Below are 24149 nucleotides of genomic sequence, written 5' to 3' on the forward strand. Positions count from 1 at the left end.
GCCCCTCCCCCAGCCTCGCTGCTGCCTTGAGGTTAGATCACCGACAGCTGTGCTAGCAATGAGAGCGGCTCCGTGGGCGTGGGACCCTACCGGCCAGGTGTGGGATATAATCTCCTGGTGTGCCCCTTTGCTTAAAGCGCAATATTGGGTTGGGAGTTACCCGATTTTCCAGGTGTTGTGTGTCTCAGTTCCCTTGGCCAGGAAAAGGGATTCCCTTCCCCCTTGCGCTTCCCAGGTGAGGGGATGCCTCGCCCTTCTTCAGCTCTCGCTGGTCAGGCTGCAGCAGCTGACCAGCACCGATTGTCCAGCACTCCCTAGTGAGATGACCCCGGTACCTCAGTTGAAAATGCAGAAATCACTGGTCTTCTGTGTCGCTCGCGCTGGGAGTTGGAGACTGGAGCTGTTCCTATTCGGCCATCTTGCTCCGTCCCCGACCCGCTTTTCGTGTATGTTGAATATACCCCCCAATGCTACGTTGTCATAAAGTTAAGATATAATCAGAAGTCATATTTGTGTATAAATATGCATATATAATTATGTGGGGTTATCTTTTTAAAGTCCAAGACAATCCCAGCCTTACATGAAGGTTTGCATCTTTGCAGGCAAGTTAAGGGAAAACAGCTTTAATGGACTTTACCCTTTCCTTGGGGTTAATGTGGATGCCAATCAAAAGCAAAAATAAATTTGTAGGAATTATAAGTTCCTACAGTGTGTGTCTCTATAAGGATATTATATGATCCCAAGGAACCTTTTAAAGAAGATACATTTTTAATGCATATGCCTTTAAGAAGAGAAGCCCCTCTACTTATGGCATCTTATTGGATAAGGTAGTGGCATATCCTTCTACATTCACTACATTTTAAACTAGTCCTGAGCAGAAATTCAAGGATAAGTCTCATCAGACTTGTGTGTTTTGGGTATTTTTTCTTCCAAAAAATTAATACAGATGTGCCAATCTTTCATTTTGTAAATATCATCTGAAATGTTTTTTCACTGAGTCATGTTCTTAAAGAAAGAACATTGCCAGTCATAGGGAACGGAAGACATAGGTACAAGCGGCTAATACACTTGTGAAGCAACATTCTCTCTACTGTGTATTTCAAAAGTGACTATAAGAAAGCACATATTTAAAGAGGCTATTTCATGAGTTACTAAAAAAAATCATGACAGTTTTTCTGTTTTCTGTTAACCAGAATTAAGTGAAATATCCGTATTATATACTGATATTTATTTAACCTATGTAATTTTATTTCAGGGGATCATAATTTACTTCTTATTATTTGTAGTTAATGCTACCATTTCAAATAGTATTTTAGAGTAGTTTGGCATTTCCAGATTCCTCCAGGAAATGTATTATCCATATATGGATACAATGTACAAGGAGTTTATAGTTCCTCCAAAATAATCCTTTTTTTTGGCATCCACATTAATCCCAAGGAAAGGATCTACTTCACTAAAGCTGTTTGTCCCCAAGTTTTGATATTTTGCAATTAGTAGAGTTTTGCAAATTAATGGATATTCAGAACAGTTTTTCAAGAGATGGAACATCTATATTGCTTACTACATATAAAGAGCTACATTTGTATTTGCTGAAGGAAGAAATCAGTGAAACAATGATCAATCACAGACTCACAGAGTTGAAAGTGGCCATAGAGAACATTCTGTTCAACCTTTTGCTGGAAGGTTGAAATACCTTCTAAAGGTTCTCATGGCTGGCCATGGAGCCTGAATATAGAGATAGAATCCTTTATTTCTTCTTTCAATTGAACATGAAAGAAAAAAACAAATTATTTCTCAACTCAGTCATTTATTCTCTTATTTCTTAGGTGTATCCTGCTTAAAAAGTAGGGCAGAAAACAACAAAAAAGACAACAAAAAATCTTGACAAATAAGCGTTGTTAGTGTAAGAAAGAGCATTGCTCTTACTCGTAAGTGGGAGCTGAACGATGAGAACATATGGACACATCGGGGGACAACACATACTGGGGCCTGTGGGGGGTTGGGGGGAGGGAGAGCATCAAGAAGAACAGCTGATAGGTGTTGGGCTTAATACCTGAGGGATGGGCTGATCTGTGCAGCAAACCACCATGGCTTACTTCCCTAGGTAATAAACCTACACATCCTGCACATGTACCCCAGAACTCAAAATCAAAGCTGATTAAAAAAAAAGAACATTGCAGAGTAATATAAAATATGTGTGCATGTGAGCACAAGACCATGCCCATTACTTAAACCCAGAGTTCACACTCACAACATTCTCAAATAGATGGTGTTTCTGCAGTACCTGTGTTTGTAGAGGTAAAATGCAAACCCTGATAAAATTAGAGCAAAGAAAGGAACCAGAATGGCAGCTGCCACAGAGCCACTGCTGGTGCCGTGGTAATGATTCGAAGAGTCTTGATCTGGGTTTAAGGGATCTGGAAGATAAAGGAAATATTTAATTTGTTGTTACTGTACTCTGCTTAAAGAAATAAGTCTGATACATTTTATAAACGGGTATGAACTCTACAAGAAGCAGATGGAGTTACCATTTCACAGGAAACCAACTGATATTCTTTTCTAAAGATTTTAATATCCACTTAATGACCAAGACAAAAAACTATTTCCTACTAATCATGGAGAATACTATGAAAGAGTCCCAACATTTAAAATGTGAGAAAGGCAAAAGGGTCACTTTACATCCTGACTTTTGTTTATAGTTATAGGTATTTTCACAAAAACTAACTGAAGACATTTGTATATTTTTTCTATATTCAGAGGTCAGTAATATTTGCCGTTTTTTTTCTGTCTTAAGGCCAGACTCGGCAAAATATGTCATTGAAATTATGTAACTATCCCAGTTATGCATACAAATGGCATTGCATTCTTCATATGTGAATAGGATGGTATTATCTGATCTGCCTTTACTTTAGGTAGATTATGAAATTCACATCAGCATTTAGAAATACTCAAAAAAATTATAGTTCAACGTCACAATGCAAGTTTCCATGAAGACACAAAATAATGTTAAAATACAACTTTTTAAATTAATTACTTCTTTTTTTTTTTTTTTTTTTTTGAGACAGAGGCTCACTCTGTCGCTCAGGCTGGAGTGCAGTGGAGCCATCTCAGCTCATTGCAACCTCCGCCTCCCAGGTTCAAGTGATTCTCCTGCCTCAGCCTTCCAAGTAGCTGGGATGACAGGTGCCTGCCACCATGCCCGGCTATTTTTTGTATTTTTAGTAGAGATGGGGCTTCACCATGTTGGCCAGACTAGTCTCGAACTCCTGACTTCAAATGATCCACCCGCCTCAGCCTCCAAAAGTGCTGGAATTACAGGCCTAAGCCACTGCACCCGGCCTAAGATATACCTTTTATCCATTAGAAAGGAAGGCAAATGTAAATACTTCACGTATCATGAAGGTGACAGAATCATCCATTCTATAATACACGACTATGGAGTGTCTCATTGCATGGCACTGAGAGGAAAGCATTAAAAATTCAAATCCACAAACATTTATTAAGCAACTGTTGCCAAAGAAGAAAACAAGTTCTTGAAGAGTGTACTAACAAAATATAATTTTGGGATGGATTTGGCCTCATTGCATGGAGTCACTTAATGCAGGTAGGCAATGAATTATGATTGGCGCCATCTCAATATAACAGAATTGTTGAGAAGAAGCTGACCTGGTTTTCATATTTCCAGAATTTATACAATGTCAAATTCAAAGAGATGTTGCTTTATTTATTGTTTTATAAACCAGAAATGCAAAAAATCGATCAAATGTTAAAAATCTTTAAATCACTATTTGTATCAACATTCTTTAATTTTCATATCAAAACTTTCAAATGACATTATTTGCCATTTGCTTCAATAGATGCAGGATTACGACTGCCTACAATATTAACGTCCAATAGGAACATATTTTGGAATAATGTTGGCTTTTTACAACTACGTATCTTTTTGAGATCTGTTCCATCATCATGCAAAAGGAAAATGCCAGACGTCTGCTCTCTTGCAATCTGAGCACCCAGGTTATGGACGTGCAGTGAGTGAAGCCAACTGGGTGTTCCCACCCCAGGCACTGTATTGGAAGTGAGGGATGCAAAACATTCTGTGATGGTTTAAAATTTGTTCCATGGCTGAAGGGGTTCTAGAACCCTGGGGACAATGTAAGTGTGTGTGTGTGTGTGTGTGTGTGTGTGTGTGTGTGCGCGCGCGCACACGCATTGAGGGTGGTTCCAGCAGCAGCAGTGGTAACAGTAGTGATGTCCGGTGACCAGGGGTGGCGCTGTCCAACAGAGAGCAGTGGTGCCCTACTCAGGCACTAATCATGGGTTGGTTGTGAAAATCATATGTTAGTACTTATCTCAAGGGCTTACAACAATGCCTGGCACAGGGGGAATGTTCATTCGGACTCATAGTCACAAAAATATAAGCTTCCTGAAGCCAGGGTTTTTGTTTTGTTTTGTTTGGTTTGGTTTGGTTTGGTTTAGTTAGCTTTCCTCTTGAATCCTCAGAATCTGAAATAAAAGCTAGAATACAGTATATGCTCAATGTATATTTGCGAAATTTAAAAAAAAGTTTTGTCTTTATAGCATTTCAGCACCCAAATATGTTTTAGTTTCCATTATGTTGCCATACATTGATCTCCAAGTTTCTGTAATTCTGGGACTGTCTGCCTCATTCTTATAAATGTGTATTTTACTTACATTAACCACAGTTACTTTCTTTTATCTGAAAACAAAGCTACATACTTTCATCCATAATAGATACCAAAATTCAAATAATAAAATGCTGGAAAATCTACATGTCCCAAGACACCTCACATGAAAACAAAGAACACCACATAAGAAGGTGTTTGTGAATTACATAACCAGACTTACTGTGACATTATTACATGTCTGCAGCTCCTGGTTAATTTCAGTTACCCTTGTTTTAATAATCTGAAGGTTAATATACACACATAGTGCTAATTAAAATGGCATTAAGGGGTATGAAAACAAATAATATAAAGGAAAATTAAAATAATCATTCCTTGCCCTACGAGGCAGTTCCTCTTTAGAGTTGAGGGTTTTAAAAATTGTCCTTCCAACAATGTACTCTTAATATATGTGATTATTTTTCTCTTTTCTCATTTTAATAATTGGTGATATTATTTGCATGTTGCGTATGTGGCTTTTTAGCCTTAACAGTATATTTCTGAGGCTCTTCCATTGGCATATATGAATCAGATTTAATTTTTTAAGGTGTGTAGTATTCTACTGATTAGACATAACAACATTTATTTAGCTAGTCTACTGTCCAGGGACATTTAGGGTGTTTCTAGTATCTTCTATAATGCTGCAATGAAATCTTTTGCCTCTATCTACGAATTAGCAGGAGTGTACATTATATAGGACAAATCATCAGAAGTAGAATTATTGACGAACAGAATTTGTGCCTTTTAGTGTTGCTACATCCTACCTAATTGCTCTCTAAAAAGGCACTGCAATTTCATTCAACCATTATCCTACGAAGGTCTTTACAATAACACATGGACAGCTGTGTGTGATCCCTCTGCTACCCTCCTTTCCCTCCTCCGCCCGCTCCCTGTTTTCCCCTTTCCCTCCACCTCACGCTCCCTGTTTTCCCCTTTCCCTCCTCCTCCCGCTCCGTTTTCCCCTTTCCCTCCTCCTCCCGCTCCCTGTTTTCCCCTTTCCCTCCTCCTCCCGCTCCATTTTCCCCTTTCCCTCCTCCTCTCGCTCCCTGTTTTCCCCTTTCCCTCCTCCCCCTCGCTCCCTGTTTTCCCCTTTCCCTCCTCCCCCCTTGCCGTTTTCCCCTTTCCCTCCTCCTCCCGCTCCCTGTCTTCCCCTTTCCCTCCTCCTCCCGCTCCCTGTTTTCCCCTTTCCCTCCTCCCCCATCGCCGTTTTCCCCTTTCCCTCCTCCTCCCGCTCCCTGTTTCCCCTTTCCCTCCTCCCCGCTCGCCGTTTTCCCCTTTCCCTCCTCCTCCAGCTCCGTTTTCCCCTTTCCCTCCTCCTCCCGCTCCGTTTTCCCCTTTCCCTCCTCCTCCCGCTCCCTTTTCCCCTTTCCCTCCTCCTCTCTCATCACCCTCCTTCCACGTGTTATTATTGGTTCCACCACTGTTGTGCAACTGTTGTTGCTGCTACTATGGTGATAAATCAAACACAGTGTTTAGGTATTTATAAATTTACATTTCTTTACTGAAGAAGGAGGGTGATAAGCTAGGTCATTCAATTTTCTAAAGCTCATTCTTGAAACAAATGCACATCCAGTCACGCAACACTTCACGTGGGGGACACATTCTGAGAAATGCTTCGTGAGGCCATTTTGCGGCTGTGTGAGTGGGGGACACATTCTGAGAAATGCTTCGTGAGGCCATTTTGCGGCTGTGTGAGCCAGATGGTGTTGCCTACTGCCCACCTAGGCTACAGGCACAGCCAGTGGCTCCTACGTGAGTAGTGCTGTGCACTATGACATTATGGCAGCCATGGTGTCACCAGGTGTTAGGAATTTTTCAGCTTCTTTAGAATCTTATGTGGTCACTGGTGTATACGAGATCTTTTGTTGACCAAAATGTCATTATGCGATGCGTGACTGTCCTATATAATTCATCCACTTAAGCTGAACACACAGTCCAAGGCTTTCTCAGTGTATTCATAAGGTGGTACAGTCATCACCACGGTCTCACTTAGAAGACTGGTGTCCTTCCAAAAGAATCTCAGTATCTCTTAGGTTTATTCTTCCTCCACCTTCATTGCAACCTTTAGCCCTAGACAACCACTAATCAATGTCCCATCTCTATAGATTTGCCTGCTATGGACATTTCCTGTAATGGATTCATGCACCATTTGGCGTTTTTTATCTGGCTTCCTTCATTTAGCATGATGTTTTCAAGGTCCATCCATGTTGTAGCATTCATCAATACTTTATTCTTCTTCAGTGCTAATATTCCACTGTGTGGCTATACTACGTATTATTTATCCATTCATCCATTGATAGACATTTTAGTTGTATGAACATTTGGGTTGTTATAAATAATGCTGCTCTAAGCGTTCATGTACAAGTTTTGTGTGACATATATTTTCAGTTCTTTCGGCTACACATATAGGAGTGGAATTGCTGGAGCTTACAGTAACAACTATTTGATGAACTGCTAGAGTGTTTTCCAGAGCAGCTGTATCATTTCATGTTTCCCCAGCAAAGCATGACAGTTCCAGTTCCTCTGCCTCCTTGCCACCCTTTGCTATTTGGCTTTCCGATCATAATCATCCTTGTGGACGTGAAGTGATATCCCAGTGTGGTTTTGATTTGCATTTCCCTAATAATGATTATAATCAACATATTTTCATGGGCTTATTGCCATTTGCTGTCTTTAGAGACATATCTATTCAAATCTTTTGTCAACTTCTTATTTAGGTTATTTGCCTCTGTATTTTTCAGCCATAAGAGTTCTTTGTATATTCTGGATACAAGTCACTTATCAGGTACACAATTTTATGTATTTTCTCTCATTCTTTGTGTGTATGCTAGGGTTGGGTCACTCAATCTTAATGGGGAAATTAATTTATTGTTGAGTTTCTTACACAGTGTAGTTTTTGCATTAAAGTTGTCTTTCAAGTTAATTTTATTTTAGTATCCACTTAATGACAATCACATTTTTTGGTTTCTCTAATGACTAGAGAAAATTAGGAGGCTGTTTATTTTTATCCTAAAAAATAGATACTTGCCATCATTCTTAAATGAATGGTTGTTGCTGCAGAATTACTTAAACACAAACTTCTCTAATTAGTTGAAGGGCGGGGGGACTTACTTATGAGTCAAATTATTTTGTCAAGTAAATTTCTTTTTCCTGACAATAAGCTCATCATCACATGAGAATAAAAATTCCTTGTTGAAGCAAGCTGTTACTTTGTTAGATTAAAAAGAAATGGGGTAATGCACATAAAATTAGTAATAGCAAACTGATAGTTCAGGTCAAGTTCATTGGATCAGTAAACTTAGACATCTACGCAGCATCTTGTACAGCTCACTGGGGTGTCCTTAAACAAAATTACTAGAGCGTGTGCTACATAGAGAAAGGAGGACGAATAACTCTGGGATTTGGCTTAGAGCAAGAGAAAAAACATTACCCATCATTAGTGTTGGTCTAATGCGTTTATTCTATTTCATTACCTCAAAATAATATAACCCAATTTAAAATATAATCTCAGCCATGGCCAACATTATAATGCTCTTCTATTTAATAATACTGTAGTTTGAATAGTGGAAGTAAAGTGTTTTATGATTAATTATCCTTCTTTTTTTTTTTGCTTTTTCTACAAGCCAGTAGACATTTTTTTTCATTCAGCACTTTGATAAAAGTCTTACAAAATAACTTCATCGTGGTAATCATCACAAAATTGTATACTCACATTCTTCCAAAAGGTGGCTCTGGTAGCAAAGCCTATATGGTAATTTTCTTCTTTATAAAATAATGTGTGAATAGTATAAATGCATTAGACCAACACTATGTCTGGCATATTTATTGCATTATTTCTGGCTTTGTGTTTGTCTATTTTGCTATTCAAAATACTTTTTTTTCATTCAGCTGTAAAATACGTTAGTCTCCCCCATTATTTTTGTTTAGGTTTCTTTTAGAGTTATCTTTTCCATTTCTTCTTAGAAAAATCACTGGAAAGCCGAACTGATAATTTGCTTTAAAAAATATCCTAAGTACAACTTACCTTGCCTTTCTAGCTTAAATTTTCCAAAGTCTTTTCCATGAATGTCACCTTGAAAGGTAAATCCTCCCCTTTCAAGTCCAGATGATACCTGATATATAGGAAAGAAAAGAAACAAAAAGGTATACAAAGGGATGAATAATATCTTCTTTTAATATATCTTTTAATATAACTGTTACATCTTATATTTAGATACTACTGGTTAAATATTTTATTTCTGCCACTCCTTTTGGTGACACATTTATAGTTAAAGATCAGAAACCAACACAGAAGTGAACTTCACCTAACATATGTAAATGCTCACAATCCCATTTTGATCTTGAAAATGATTGTAAATTTTACAGTATATCCATATGGTAACTACACTTTCTAAGGGAAGACAAACATATGAATTAAGAAACAATCTACATTATGTAAAACTCGCTGTGTGTCCCAGCTATTGGGCAGGGTACATCCTGTGAGGCTGTCTACCCTTAAGTCAGACAGTGAATTAGAACACAAACAAATGGTTAACTTGCAAAGAAGGGTGTTAAGGGGGACGTCTTAAATCTCTCTATCTATCTGGCAATGATTTCTTTTAAAACGAGCAGTATGGTTATCAAGGGGTCTTAGAAAATTTCTGGTGGTACCACTTATGATATAATGTAGCAGTAACATCCCAGACCCTGGATTTCAGGTCTTGCTCTGCCCTCAACTGCAACTACCCCTTTAAGGATGGCTAATTTATTTCTTACTTCTTAGACCTGGTTTCTTCCCTTATTAAATGAAGGAATAAAATGACCACTCTGTCAACAAGAGGGACGGCTGAGTTTTCAAGGGGCAGACACAAGACAGCTCTACTCAGAAGCCTCCAATCCGTAGCCCTCGCCTCTGCACAGAGAGATATTAGAAAGCCTGTGCTTCGTCACAGACCTTACACATGTACTTACGTAACCATCTAGTCCCCAGTTGTCATTTTCAAACTTGCTTACAAAAATATCTGCTGGACCTTTAATTTGAAAAGCCTTTAGGAGTAAGTGGGCCTCCTCCTTCTTGTAAACGCCTGTGAAAAGATCAGCAGGTCAGGCTTACCTTGGAGAAACTTAGCAATTCAGCCCTTTCATCCATTTGATGTGGAATGTGGTACAGAGATCATAATATCATAGATAATAGAAAACTCAAACAGAAATTGTATTTTTATTTGTGAATTTTAGCCTTGGAGCTTATTTTTTCCCCTGAAAATCTTCCTACATCCTTGTCTATTTGAATAGGTATAATCCACTCCACTAAGTTCAAAACCCTTATTCCACAGAAAGAATAATTAATAACATATTTGATTTTGCCAATTAAAAAATTTCTCTCTAAAAAAGTACACAATAAAAATACATCACAGAATTAATATAAGAATGAAAAATATACATACAGTGCTTAAAATACTGTTTGCCATCTAAATCAAGGCTGTTTTTATTAATTGTGTGATGATTTTAAAAATCTCATGATGAGCACATGAGTTAAGAAAAAAAGGATTAAAAAATAAAGTTTGGAGACATGCATTATCTATATATGAATCTCAGATTCTTGACTTAATATGGGCATAATTTTGAGCAAATCAGTTCACTTTTCTGTACTGGTTTTGTAATCTTTAAAATGATAAAATAGTACCAACCTCTCATGGCTAGGGAGAGGCTCCAATGAGTTACAGTATATGCAAAGCCAACAGAACATTAATAATTAATATTTACTAGATCACCTCTCTGTGAAAAGAGAGCAGGTCTACTTCTGCTCACACCATGCATTTAGTGAATTCTTCGGGACCTACCTGTCAACTTCAGCTCCACTTGCGAGGCTTCACTGAAGGTGGCATTCACCTTACTGCTTGTTGCATTGAACCAGTCAACAGTTAGAGTGGCGGGTTGCCTTTTCCCTAAATATTCATAATATCCCTTCCACACTGAATTGACGAAAAAGACATCTGAAGGAACTGTGGGAAGGGGGGAAACAGATGAATGTCAGCACACACACAGACAATAAATTCAGACATTATTAAACATAGAAGGCATAAAACTGCTTAGTGAGCGATCACAGATGAGGGCAGTGATGAAGACAAGGGGAGCTTAGTGCATCGCTGTTCACAGCATGTGCAAAACTCAGAAGAAGCAGGTGTGAAGATTATTATGGTATGCAAGTAGACATTTGTGTTTATGGTTTTATTTTTATTATTATTATTAGAAGCCAAAGTATACCTATTTTAACAGCCCTTCCAAGGTCATGGGGTATGGTGAATTGGGACTTCTAATGTTAGTTTAGTTTTGACTGTGCTTGGTAAGAAATATGTTTACCTGACCCATGAAATCACTACTGATATTTCAATAATATCCAAGTCTACTCTTTGAAAGACTTGGAAGGCTCAGAAGAACTGATATATATCATTCGACAGCAATGCCCTGTCTTGAAAAAGCTTACGTATCCCAGCACTGACTGCACTGGATATTCCAGCACCACAGGGACTTAGGAAGACAAAGCCCTTTCATTTCAGAGTCTTTATTTTGTAAGTAGAGTCAGTCTCTCTCATTCACACTCTTCTGCTCTTCTTTAATCTCTTTGTGTAAAATATTCCATAAGTAAGAAAAGACGGGCTCAATAATTTCAAATTTTTCTTTCATATATGTCTTTTAAATTCAGTAATAAAAGACACAGTCTTTTTAAAGCATAGAATTCATCGACAGGAAAACTCACAAAGATTATTGAGATATTTCCTCTTGCTTTCACTGCCTAAGGAAAAAAAAACATTTTTCATGTGTTTGTTTAAAAATGTGTATAAAATCCTGCCATTTTCACAGATAAACATGAATTGCAGTGTATAAATCCACATGATAATTCCAATATTCCTCTTTGTTTTCTGCCTTATGATGTGCATGAATTATTTAATTAGACAAGATTCATGATAAGCATAATTGGTCAAAACACATTGCTTGAGTTGCTAGGTGGAAACGAAGATTCATGTCTCCCTAACCTACTTTTTAGAAAGTCGATTTACAGTTGCAAATAATGAGGACAAAAGTATGTTGTGCCTATACCTATGCTTCTCTTTTCAGCCCAGTTGGCCACTTTCTTGTTTTCCTAGGCAGGCTAAACCTATAAAACTTGGCCTAGCAAGAGAAGGGTTAAAGAAGAACAGAAGATAATAGCTTCCTTTGGCCTGGAGTAGACCCCACTTTCTCATAATAATAGTGATAAGAAAACAAGTTAAAAACTCATATATCCACACAAGTGTCTAACACATTTGCTTACCAATCACCGAGTTTAGACACATCTACTTAGCGATTGCCAGCACCGCAGAGACCCCCGTTGTAATCAGCAACTCTAAAATAGCTTTATTTCCCATTACTAAAATTAAGCCTTTGAAGTACATTAAAATGTGTTCCCTAATTAGAAGTTATAGGCTCTTCTGAAGTTACTAAACCACTTGTCCAAGCATTCACTTAAGGTAATCCTGTTGAAGTTTCACAGGAATGGGCCAGGCTTGGCTGGGTAGGGTAAGATACAACCAATGTCTTAGAAGTGGCTTCTGTGTATTAAAATATGACCACGAGTCATGTGGTAGAGGTCATCTTTCTGAGTCTTTATAATTTCACTTGTTACTGGCAGCCTGCAGTATACTGCAGAAGCCACATAGCTGAGACGTACTAGAATGTACCACACTGATGAAGAATCACATTCTATTAGCACTTCCAAGAGCATAAGAAAAGGAATATTGATAATAATGTTTGCACCTACAAAAGGAGTGTATAGAGATTTCAGTATCTTAAACACAAAGTAAGCAAATAAAAGAAACAAAACACACAACAATAATAACAAAAAGAGACTGTGCTTTCTTCCATTGAAGAAAATGTTGCCTGGATAAAAAGCTTTGACTTCTGTATGTGATTTTTAGGTAATATTTAAATAAAATAGTCTAGAAAGATTTAAAAATATTTTATATTCTGTATGATGCAGATTGGAGAAATTCCTTTAGTCATATTGGCACATTTTTCTTTGTCTAAGAATTAAGTGTGTAACACAGCATGCTGACAATAGCATTACAAATACTCTTTCCATGTTTGATTCTAAAATAGAGCTTGTGCCCCCCCCAAAAAAGTGCTAAAACCTGAATAAAGAAAGTACTAGTCAAGTGACCTTATATATTTACAAGGGATTTCTCTTTCTGATAAAACAACAACAACAACAAAATACCCAACTTAAATTAATATAATTTGGGATTAATTTTGTTATTTAAATATAATTTAAATTTAAAACACAGAACACGCCAGATGATTTTGTATAGTGAAAACTTTCCTCGGGAAATAGGACAAAACACAGATAGAACATGCCAGATGATTTTGTATAGTGAAAACTTTCCTTGGGAAGTAGGACTGCATTTTTGCAATTTGCTACATAATGCATTTGGCAAAAGGCACCACATACAACAAAAAACTATAATTAACATCTTAGAAGGCAAAGGATGCCTGAATGAATGGAGATACTTGGAAAAAATCGGGCTCCATATTTGAACTGTTTGCATTAACAACTTACGCTGTAAAAATGCCTCATTGATATGAGCTTCCTCATTTGGAGGAAAAAAATCGCAACCCTCTTTATAAGGCTCTCCATTATACCACATGGAATGATCACTGTTTTCATTTCTCCCTGCCAAACGCCGAAGGCACGTTTGAATGAAACAGTGTGTGATGACACCAAAGGTTTTCTTTTTAAGTGAAGTAATGTTATTTCATTAACAAACCATTGCTGTGAAATAAACAGAATTCTATATAGGCTTAGTGTTTTAAATAATTGAAACATTAACTTTGTCATGGACTAACGGATTTGGAAATTTAAATGTTGAGAATTGTTTCATTGTGCAGAGTAGAGAACAAATCACTTTATTTGATTGAAATCTATAACTGTTCTGGTATACAAACCTGGAGTTTTAGTAACTGTTTCATTAACTTCTCTCACTCCTTTACCTACAAGTAAAAAGACAAATTATCATTTTTTAAAAAAACATTTTTGAGTAAGTTTGAAAAAATGTCAAATTGAAGCAATTTTCCTTCTCCAGAGTTTTTAAATGTACAAAATATGAATACCTTATACCTATACATTTTAAACCCACGTTTTACAGCAGAATATTCTTGGTGTTTGTGGGAAAGCAGAGTTTAAGGATGAAAAATCAATGTACATCTATCTACACATATTTCCATGGAAAGTGCTACAACAGAGAGCCTTGCAAAGCAGGGTGGCGTCTATGACATTTCTCATATCCTCCTTGGAATACCCTGCCACATACGAAGTAACCAAATAACCATGATGTTATAGTCCCTCTTGATTGTCCAATATCCTACCCAAATCAATGAATTTATACATTACTATTGAAAATTCAAAATTATTTCCATTACAGAATGTTCATTTTGGTCGATCAAGTTAGATTTAAATCATAATTTCTTAGCCTTCACAGTTTTATATCAAACTATGAATCACCATTTTAAAAGTTTTCATTCTTCTATTTCTAACAGGGAAGGGCAAGGGAAACAAAAGTCTCTCTAAAATCCCTGATATGAGAATTCCAAATAGGCTCCAGGAAATGAAACCTAAAGTCACTGACTTTCTCACATTCTATCATTTTTGGTTTATGCTGTTTAGACTCCATGGATTTATAAATTACACACAGGGGAGAGCCTGAAAGTTTAGCTATCATCAAAGCTGACCCAGGATGATGATTCTCACTTGTAAACACACAAATTGGTAATTAATGGATCGTTTCTATGTGAATTGCTTTTGTAATTTTACAAAGCAGAACCAATGTCAGGGACACATAAACTTAGGTTTTACCACAAACAGCATGTGGTCTTAAAAATAACCACATATATATTCTCGGATACTTGGTGATATTAATTCATTTTCATCTTTAAGAACTACTTTTCCTGAAAACATACCGAGTATTATTTTCCTTTTAATTCAGAATGCTTTTCTTTAACCAAATAGCTTTTCTTTTTTGGCTTAAAATAATCCAATGATTGTATTATGTACTAATTGCATACTAATGGTACTATACATCCACTTAGCTCTGCCACCGTTGCATCAAACACTGAGGATACACACGTTCATGCACACAGCTCATGCACATGAAGCAGGACTGAGGCAGGTGGCGATGCTGCAGCCTCAAGCTCTTACTTATGGGTTTCTCACATGGACACTAGCCTGATGGGCAGCCGATCCTTTCCCTTGCTCTTTGGAAAAGTATGCCACTCCTTGATCAATAACTTACTTTTACACACAGGCGACTTTCCTGTCCATTTCATGTCTGCTTTACAGGTTCTGTGCTCAGATCCACCTGCGAGGAAAAAGCCTGGATGGCAAGTGTACACTAAGGTGTAGCCGAAAGTAGGAAGATCGATGGCTCTCACGTCTGCATGTGCCGGGGTTTCTGGCTGTCTGCAGGCATGAGCTGAAACAACATTAGGAAACATTGAGACTTTGTTTACTGTAAAGTCAGCACATGTGTCTAGAGAAATGAATAGACCACAACAGTTTGGAAATTGGTATGCAGTCAGTCATACATATATATTACACATATATATGTCATGTTTTTGGTAGAGATGAAGTCGCTCTATATTGTCCAGTCTGTGCTAGAACTCCTGACCTCAAGCTGTTCTCCTGTGTTGACCTCCCAAAGTACCAGGATTACAGGCATGAGCCACTACACCCATCCTATGTATATTTATACATAGGTAATTATACGCAAGGATTTAGAGTAGACATCATAGCTTTGAAATAAAAAAACACTTCTGCTATACTACTAAAATAAATATGTTAAAGATCCCTAAAAGCCCAGTCTTACAAATTATACAGACTGGTGAATATTTAGATATGCCTTGATTTTGTTCTGGTGGAAACTAGCAAATTTATTATTCAATTTCATTAACAATTTTGGTAAAAATTTCATGTGTATTTAGAAACTTAATATATTATAGATACTTATTTTCTTTAAAATATAATTTAGGAATAAATGAGATTGTAACGTATACTCTGTATCTCAAACCACTCCATTCTTATAAAGTTTGCATATATGCCATAAGGATTGGCATATTATTATAAAACAAGTTTATAAGTTTAAAATTGTACATGCAGTTGTTTTGAGTATTGTCACTATTTCACTAATGAGTAACCATAACCAGTACCTGATATTATGAAACTCCATATTGTATATAAACATATGCATATATGTACGAGTGCATGTGTATACATATATATGTACATATACTATCAACATATAATTTGAGTAGTGATTTAGAGCAGAGATGATAGTTTTAAACCCACGTATATCAATTCATATATACTTCCTAATTATAGCGAGAATAATCTTTTAAACACTTCTGCTTAGACTCCGACATATGACATTATTCAGTTGACCCTCTCTTTAGTAATTTGATGTAAATATCCTAGAAGAATAATAGCATGTACAAACACGTTTTCCCTCTAAGAATGTTCAGTATAATGTTATTCACTTATCTTTGGTTTCAAGCAGTTTCTCAGACTTTACTGTGCCTTGGAATCTCCTGGAGCACTTGTTAAACTAAACTGTCCCCCTTTTTTCCCCCCCGGCTCCCTCCAGAGTCTCCGGTTCAAAGTCAAGGGTGGGGCTTGAGAACTGACTTCACAGCCCAATGTCCAGCCAAATGCTTAGGTTGCCAGTTCTAGGGAACCAAACTTTGAGGACATCCAAAGTTTAGGATTGGGGAATTAAAAACAATTTCTTATTATTTCCCTTAGTGGTAAACACTCCTCAGACATTCACAACAAATAGTTTACTTCGGATTGTGGTGGAAGAAATCACACTTACGTATACATTCGGTCTGTATCCCACTCCATGTTAAATTGGCAAGGCAGGTGCGAGTCGTGGAACCTTGAATATGGTAGCCTTTTCTGCACCTGAAAAAAACCGTGCTTCCAACCTAGAGAGGAAATCCAACACTAGCTTCAGAGGCCAAGGGAATATTCGAAGTATCAACTGGTGATACTTGAAAGCACATGCCAGGGTAAAAATATAGCAGCAATTTTTCATGTTAATGTCGAGCCATTGTCTAAATCAACGTGCACATTATAACTGCATATTACAGTGTTACACACAATGTGGATTGCTCAATGAATAGTGTAAGATCTTTGTGAATTTTGAAAATTTAGAAGGCTGTTTGGGTAAAGAAGTTATGCCTTTTCTGTTTTAGAGTTCTTTTTTGTTTATAATAATTATTATTTCCTTTTTCATTTTTTTTCCTGCCACTCACATTTTAAACAATTGGCATTTATTAGAAAATTACGTTTGTTAGCACTCCTAGAGGACTGGTCAACTCCTGCTCATACAGAGGCCGCCAAAACTCTGTCTTACGCTTCAAACTGTACAAAGTATTTACTGTTGTCTGCATGTCTGGGGCATCTTCCTCACCAGGTCTTCACAAAGCTAACCCCCACTTAATTCTCTGTACTTTGCTTAAACTGCACATCCTCTGCAGATTCTTCTCTGATCTTCCAAGAATGAATCACGTGCTGCTCAAATGCGTTTCCCCAACATTGGGTATTATCTGCGCCACTCACTACGACATCCTGGAATTGCCTGTATATTTATTTACCTGTCTGTGTTCCTAATTTAACCAGAGGTGCCTCGAGGGGCAGATTCCTGTGATCTGTAAATATCTTTTTAGAGAATGAGCTCTGGTCCATGTGTTGAGGGGCACCAAAGATCATCCATGCTCCTGCGTATCCGCAGCATGAGGCCAGTATGACCCACGTACAAAGGGAGAGGGAAGCAGCCCCCAGGGAAGGCGGGTTTGCACTTGTGACAGCTTGGCTTGGGACCACATTGTTTCTTTAAAGCTTGACTTAACGAGGGCACATAAGTGTACCAAGTTAGAGTCCAAAGATTTGAATACCCCATGTGTTTCTTGCTCTGAGAAATTTAACCAGTTATTTCATTCCCTGTGTCTGCCTTCTCACAGGAGTAAGCCCATATCTCCCTCGTTGGGATTCTGGGAAAATAACGAGAAGTAAAATGCAAGAAAATAGTTGGTACATTGAATAGTGAGAAAGGATATCATGAGGAAAAAAATGCTGCTTCTAGCACTTGATACAGTGGAAGTAGGAATTTACAAAGAAAAGTGCAAATTTGATAAATGTCAGATCGATAGCTAATTTAAGATGCAATGATGGGAAACGGTTGACTCAGTTACTCTTGATTGATTGATTGACGATTGATTTAAACTTTAGAGTCAGGGCCTCTCTCTGTTGCCCAGAGTATAGAGCACAGTGGTGCAATCATAGCTCATTGCATCCTTGACCTTCAGGGCTCAAGTGGTCTTCCCATCTGAGCCTTCTGAGTAGCTGTGACTACAGGTGCACCTTAACACACCCAGCTGATTTTTTGTATTCTTTGTAGAAATAGGGTCTTGCTATGTTGCCCACACTGTTCTCAAACTCCTAGCCTCAAGTGATTCTCCTGCCAGGGCCTCCCAAAGTGCTGGAATTACAGACGTGAGCCGCTGCTCCCAGCACATTTCCTCTCTGTCAGGAATGGTGTCCACCAACTCTCCGTGCAAGCATGTTTGCAATTCGGAACAGACCTCCTGGTAAACATGCTGACATTGTCAGGAAGGCCGTGGACAACCTGTATCACTTACTGGCAGAAAGAAAATAGAGTCTCCTTCTCAATAAAAAAATTTTTTTAGCAGAATATATCAAGCCACTCTAAATTGATTATCATACACTAACCCTGGAGCTATGGGTTTCAGGGACATGCCTGGCTGGAGAATGGGAGCTCGTCATTTAGGCTGCATGATTCACATAGCCTAACACGGGGACATTTCACACTGAAATGGTTCACTTTGTGTAAGTAATGTTTCAGCATATGGTGCTAAAGAAAACAGACAAAAATCTCATCGGTTACATTAAAATATTCCTAATATTTTACATTAAAGTATTCCTAATAAAGGAAGAAGAGAAAAACATTTGGGGAGAGCTGCATCTCACGGTGTCAATCATGTCCTTAAAAGATGGTGTCTGAACTCTTTATCAGTAAATCCTGCTGTTGGATAAAATCTGTTGTTCACGTTAGTGTAACTGATTGGTTATAAGGAGGGTGAAGGATTTATCTAACCCTGTTAGTGTTATATGATAACTATATATTGCTATGTTGCTAAATATAGTCATCATCAACTTTTAATTACTATAAGTTGTACATAGGCAAGTTAAGACTTGCTCAAAGCAATGGTGATCAAAATTTTATTTTTCATAGTGACTCAGTGAGAGCGACAACCATATAAAGTATTTTCCAACATTCCTTGACAATCTGGCATTCAATATTTATGTACCTGAAAGTATTTGCTTGAAGTTTAAGGCAATGTTTGAGACATAATAGAAAACGTGCTAGAGTTAGTATATTAGCTCCCTGTAAGGATTTCCACCGTTGGATGCAAAAGAGCTACAAGGAAATGGCCACTGTGTGTCAGAGCGAGAAAAATGGGAATATTTTTGTGCTCATGAGAGATGGGGAAAGTGGCTGAGGAAGATGGATTTTTATTCTTAATTGATGAGATCCCTAACTTGAAGGTAGAATATATATTTAACTTTTGTTTTCAAAGTCATGCAACCAGAGAACAGTGAAGTTATGGCAGTACTTAAGATGGTTAAAACATTTTATTTCAAGCTTCATTACCTTCCACTTTTAGGTATTTCTCCAACATTCACTGAAGTGGTGAGGCTCATTTCATTAAAAGTCAAATGAACGTTCCAAAGTGATATTTAGTATGTTAATAATTCATAGAACTTCAAAGCTCATACGGAGAACTAATTTCACAAGTAAGTTTAGACTACGGGGCTAACGTACATTTTCTCCTGTTTCTGTCTCTAGAATTTAATATTATTTCCCCCACTCTATCCAGTCCCAAAGTGGAACCTTTTATGGGTAGCTTATCAGTGACAAGTTACCCCAATTTGAGAATTGCCGTGCGAGTTTAACAAATAATAGAAGCATGCATGATTTCAAATAGAAATTAACATAACAACAGTTGCTATGTTAATTTCTATTTGAAATTTATGCATCATTCCATTTTTATCTAGTAAGATACTACTAAGTATTATCTAGTACACGCTGATTTTGACAGTTGAAAACACATGTAGAAATCCCCTTTGAATGAATTTTATTCGGGTGAATACAACATGAACAAGGTATGATATAAAAAAGCACTCATATATGTTTAAGTAACAAATATATTTTATATTTCCAGAAAGAAAACATAGTAAATTCATAATGAACTACCTCATAGCCTCTGGAGCTGTTCTGTATTCCAAAGTGTGGCGTACCAGGGTCTGGGCAGGTGTTATGAGCAGGATCTGAAATTTGTGATTTAAAAAGAAAACAGGGCACCAGATAGAGTTATTGTGGGAACTCTAACAGCTTTTACTGAAAGGCCTCATGAAATAGAGAAAATTTTGTTTTGAGAAATGTGCAAGATGTTTTTCAGGAAAGTTAAAAATTAAATTGCTACTTTTATCTTCTCAAGACATCTTCTTTAGATGTTAACTTTTAGACTTTAAGTAGTTCAGTATGTTCTTTTTATATAAGAATAAGTACATTTTTTCCATTCTCTGGCTTTTTTTTCTATAAAAATATATTTGTTTGGTCAATGACATACTATCTTCAATAGTGATCGATCACCATCTTTTTGTTTATTAGGATTCAATTAATGGCCATCTCATTTGGTTACCCATGACATTATTCTGAATTTCTTTAATTAGTTTTCCTCAACATTTCAAAATGATAAATATATTTAATGCTTCAAAATCGAAGCATATGGAAAACCAAGTGACATTTTTCAAAAAAGGTAGGACTTGGGTAACCCAGTGGCACTTCAGCTCTCTTCTCTGCTGCTCTACAGTTGCCAGTAGAAAAACAAAATAGATAACTTCTTAAAACTTGTTATCTAGAGCAACTAACCTACTGGGGGAAGAAAAATATTTTTAGTGTAGAGATAGCTACTATATGACAATAATTTAAATCAAATGACAGCAAATATTCCTATAATTAGGAAAAAATGCTTCAGTGACAATATTTCTTTAATACTATCCTTATTTTATACCATTCAATTTCTTAGAAAATAATCAAGACTAATTATTACTTTTTTACTAAAAACTTGTAGAACACCCATTATTCTGCTTAGTAAATCTCAATGAACAAAATTAACACAGTGAGAAAACTTGACTCTGCAGCAATAAAACAATAGCAAGACTGTCTCTCTGGTGAGGGCTGCTTTAGAGAATGTTCCTAACTGCACCTTTCCCCGAAACAATGCAATTGGCAGTTAAGGTAGACAGCAGAGACAGCCACTGAGGTCAGAGAACAAAGTCTAGTAGCTACTTTAGCAGACTTCTGACTTAAACTCCAAACATAGCTTGAATGACTTAAAAGAGCAGCACATCAGTTTAGCTGATTAGTGTGCAATCCTATTCAGTGCAAAGAATATTACCTTTACAGAAAATTTTCTACGGGAACACTATCTATATAATCACCAATGACCCAATTTCAGAATGAAATGTCCTCATCCCCCAAATACCCCCAAATATCACCAGGGCAGTATTATAATTATTACCAATGCATGCAGGTTGTACGCCGCTCCACATGCCGTCGGCTTGGCAGATTCTTCTCGAAGATCCCACGAGTATAAATGGAGATTTGCACTGGAAGAAGACCTCGGACTTATAGGTGAAACTTTTCCCACTGAGTCGCCCTTCGGCGGGGATGCCAGGGTCTCCGCAGAACACAGCTATGGAAGATAATCAGGAAGAAGTCAGCCTTCAGTGTCCCTGGATCAGCTTAACCAATTGAGCTTGGTAACTAGTTTCTGTTAAATCTTTAGCTTTAACTATTAAACAAGAAAAAGACTAAAAGGAGGCCGGGCACAGTGGCTCACACCTGTTATCCCAACACTTTGGGAGGTGGAGGCAGGCTTGAGCTCAGGAGTTCGAGACCAGCCTGGGCAATATGGTGAAACCTCATGTCTACAAAAAGTACAAAAATTAGCTGGGTGTGGCGGCAGACACCCGTAGTCCCAGCTACTTGGGAGGCTGAGGTGAAAGGATGGCTTGAGCCCGAGAGATTGAGGCTGCAGTGAGCTATGACTGAACCACTGCGCTCCATCCTGGGCCATAGAGTGAGGCCCTGTCTCAAAAAAGAGACTCTGCCCTTAGGCGACACAGTCTCAAGTTTGAGTTTTTGTGTATTTTAGGGCTATTACTACCCACCAGGAAGGTCCTCAGATTGGAACCTTAGGGTGTGCCCGGATTATCCGTCCCTGTTGCAGACCTATAGTGGGTGGAACAAATTCTGCTGCAGAACTTACGCAGGCACTGGGGGACCTCTCCTTTCCACACCCCGCGGCCTTCACAGGAGAGGATGGCAGAGTGAGAGAGCTGGTAACCGTCCACGCAGCTGTAACTTATGCTGGAGCCCCAGCGGAAGTCAGTTCCCTCCACTGTTCCGTTCTGCACGGGTGGCGGCTGAGGACACAACACGGCTGTTTTCCAAAGAACAAACAAGATCAACATTCCCGAGCTCCCGCTGCAGCTGCGATGTTCAAACGATTCACATTTTAATTTTACCTGAATTACAAATGACATCTACATAGGTTTCTTTAAAAACAAATAATAAAAGAATTGCCAAAGAAGACAGTACCTCCAAATAATAAATCTTTTTTTAGAATATTTCTTCATTAATATAGATCAAGTATATAAAAGCAAAGTCAAGTCAAAACATATAACACTGTAAAAGAAAACAGGATTGAACATGATATTCTCAATATATACAAGGCCAAGAAAGGAAGAAACGTTCTTGTTTAATTTGTGTCTTTTTATGATGGTTCCCAAGGACAACTCGAATGAGGATTTGGTCAGATGACACAAAATTTATAGGCACAGATGGTAAGAATTTTTCCGGCCATCTGTATTTTTTATTTAAAGATGGCATATAGTTTCCAAAAGACACAGTCGGTCCATCTATTTACTGAATATATTTTTTTAGAAATGCCTACACAGTTAAAGAAGATTCTGTAAAATACCATTCACAAGTGTTTCATCACGGCCTTGGAGCCTGATGTCTACTTTACAGGGCTGAGAAGCAAGAACAGGGTTTCTAGGCAGGATTTCCCCGAGGGCAATGTCCCCACAGATCCACCTTCCCCACTGCAGAAATTATACTAAAATGCACCCCAGGGGGCAAAAATCCAAAAACCACTGTCTAAAATCCTTTTTCTCCGAAGATATAAAAGCTTCCCTAATTTGGAAAATGAATGGAAGTTTCCAAGTGACCCTGTAGGCAGCAGAAGGCATTACAAGAGAATAACCACCAGCATTTTGCGTGTTCAGGCTCATGCCTTCTCATGTAAGAGAGACACGCCAACACACGCAAATCACACTTGCACACCCAAAAGTTGGAAATGGGTCCTCCTCTCACCACTCCACCTTCTACTGATCTGTTCACTCGTTCAACAAATCCTTCCTGAGACCCCAGATTGAGGGCTGGGGAAAGGCGCGCTCTGGCCCAAGGGAATGTCCAGGGGGAGGCCCCAGTTGGGAGAGACCTGAGCTACATGGGAGAATGGGAGGAGACAGGTTAGACAGGTTCCAGGAGGGACACAGAGTGAAAGAGGTTCCATCTGGTAGGGCCTTGCTGGCCATGACATTGTTATAAACACAACGGGTACCAGAAAGAGGATAAACATCCACAAAACCATGCATGAAGTGTTATTTTATCGGCCATTTCCATCATGACCATTTGACCTGAACACTGCCAACACCACTTAGTGCATTTCATTAAACATTCATTTAGGGTCTGCCGTATAACAGGTGTAGTATTAAGAGTTACAATACAAAGAAGGGAAAGCAATGAGATCCTTTGACTCCACTGGGAGAGGAAAGCAGGATGGTCCAAGAACACGCCCATGTCAGAAGAGAGAGAAAGCAATATTTCTGAGCATCCAGGTCACATTTAAGCCTCTGTCACATTTAACCATCTGTCTTGCAGAGCCCACGGAAGATGATACCTTCTCCGTTAAGCTACCGAGTGTCCTAGCTCTCCCTCTCTCAGTATTTCATTTGTTCCTAGTCTAATAAAGAGGAGAATGCCACCCTCTTATGTTTGACCACTGACAGCTTTCAAGCACGTCTCTCCCCCTCTTCTTCTTGTCCTTCCTCTTCACCAGCCGATAAGAAAGTCTGGATAGTTCTTTGCTTCTGGTAAATAAACCATCACCATACAAATCCCTGGCCCTTGCACAGCCCTCACTCAGCCCTACTCCCTGGTCACCGTAAGAGCCCAGCCTGCTCACTCACTCTGCTTTGCTGAAGCCACCTTGATGGGCTTGAGCCTGTCTTGATTCGCCCAGATGGTC

The 24149-nt window shown here is 38.2% G+C and overlaps 1 protein-coding gene across 1 annotated transcript in view; it reads right to left on the reverse strand.

The window, feature by feature from the left end:
* CSMD1 (CUB and Sushi multiple domains 1) overlaps positions 1 to 24149 on the reverse strand; it is a 2081403-nt gene that overhangs the window by 11221 nt on the left and 2046033 nt on the right. Inside the window, exons 60-69 of the mRNA XM_011937546.1 lie at positions 22104 to 22277; positions 21354 to 21527; positions 20024 to 20097; positions 16559 to 16670; positions 14984 to 15163; positions 13641 to 13685; positions 10502 to 10663; positions 9633 to 9745; positions 8707 to 8794; positions 2285 to 2417 (exon numbers count right to left, since the gene is read on the reverse strand). Of these exons, the coding sequence (XP_011792936.1) occupies positions 2285 to 2417; positions 8707 to 8794; positions 9633 to 9745; positions 10502 to 10663; positions 13641 to 13685; positions 14984 to 15163; positions 16559 to 16670; positions 20024 to 20097; positions 21354 to 21527; positions 22104 to 22277 (1255 nt within the window). The remainder of the gene's footprint in view (positions 1 to 2284; positions 2418 to 8706; positions 8795 to 9632; positions 9746 to 10501; positions 10664 to 13640; positions 13686 to 14983; positions 15164 to 16558; positions 16671 to 20023; positions 20098 to 21353; positions 21528 to 22103; positions 22278 to 24149) is intronic.

This window comes from Colobus angolensis, unplaced genomic scaffold (genome assembly GCF_000951035.1).
Source record: "Colobus angolensis palliatus isolate OR3802 unplaced genomic scaffold, Cang.pa_1.0 Scaffold165, whole genome shotgun sequence".
NCBI lineage: Eukaryota > Metazoa > Chordata > Mammalia > Primates > Cercopithecidae > Colobus > Colobus angolensis.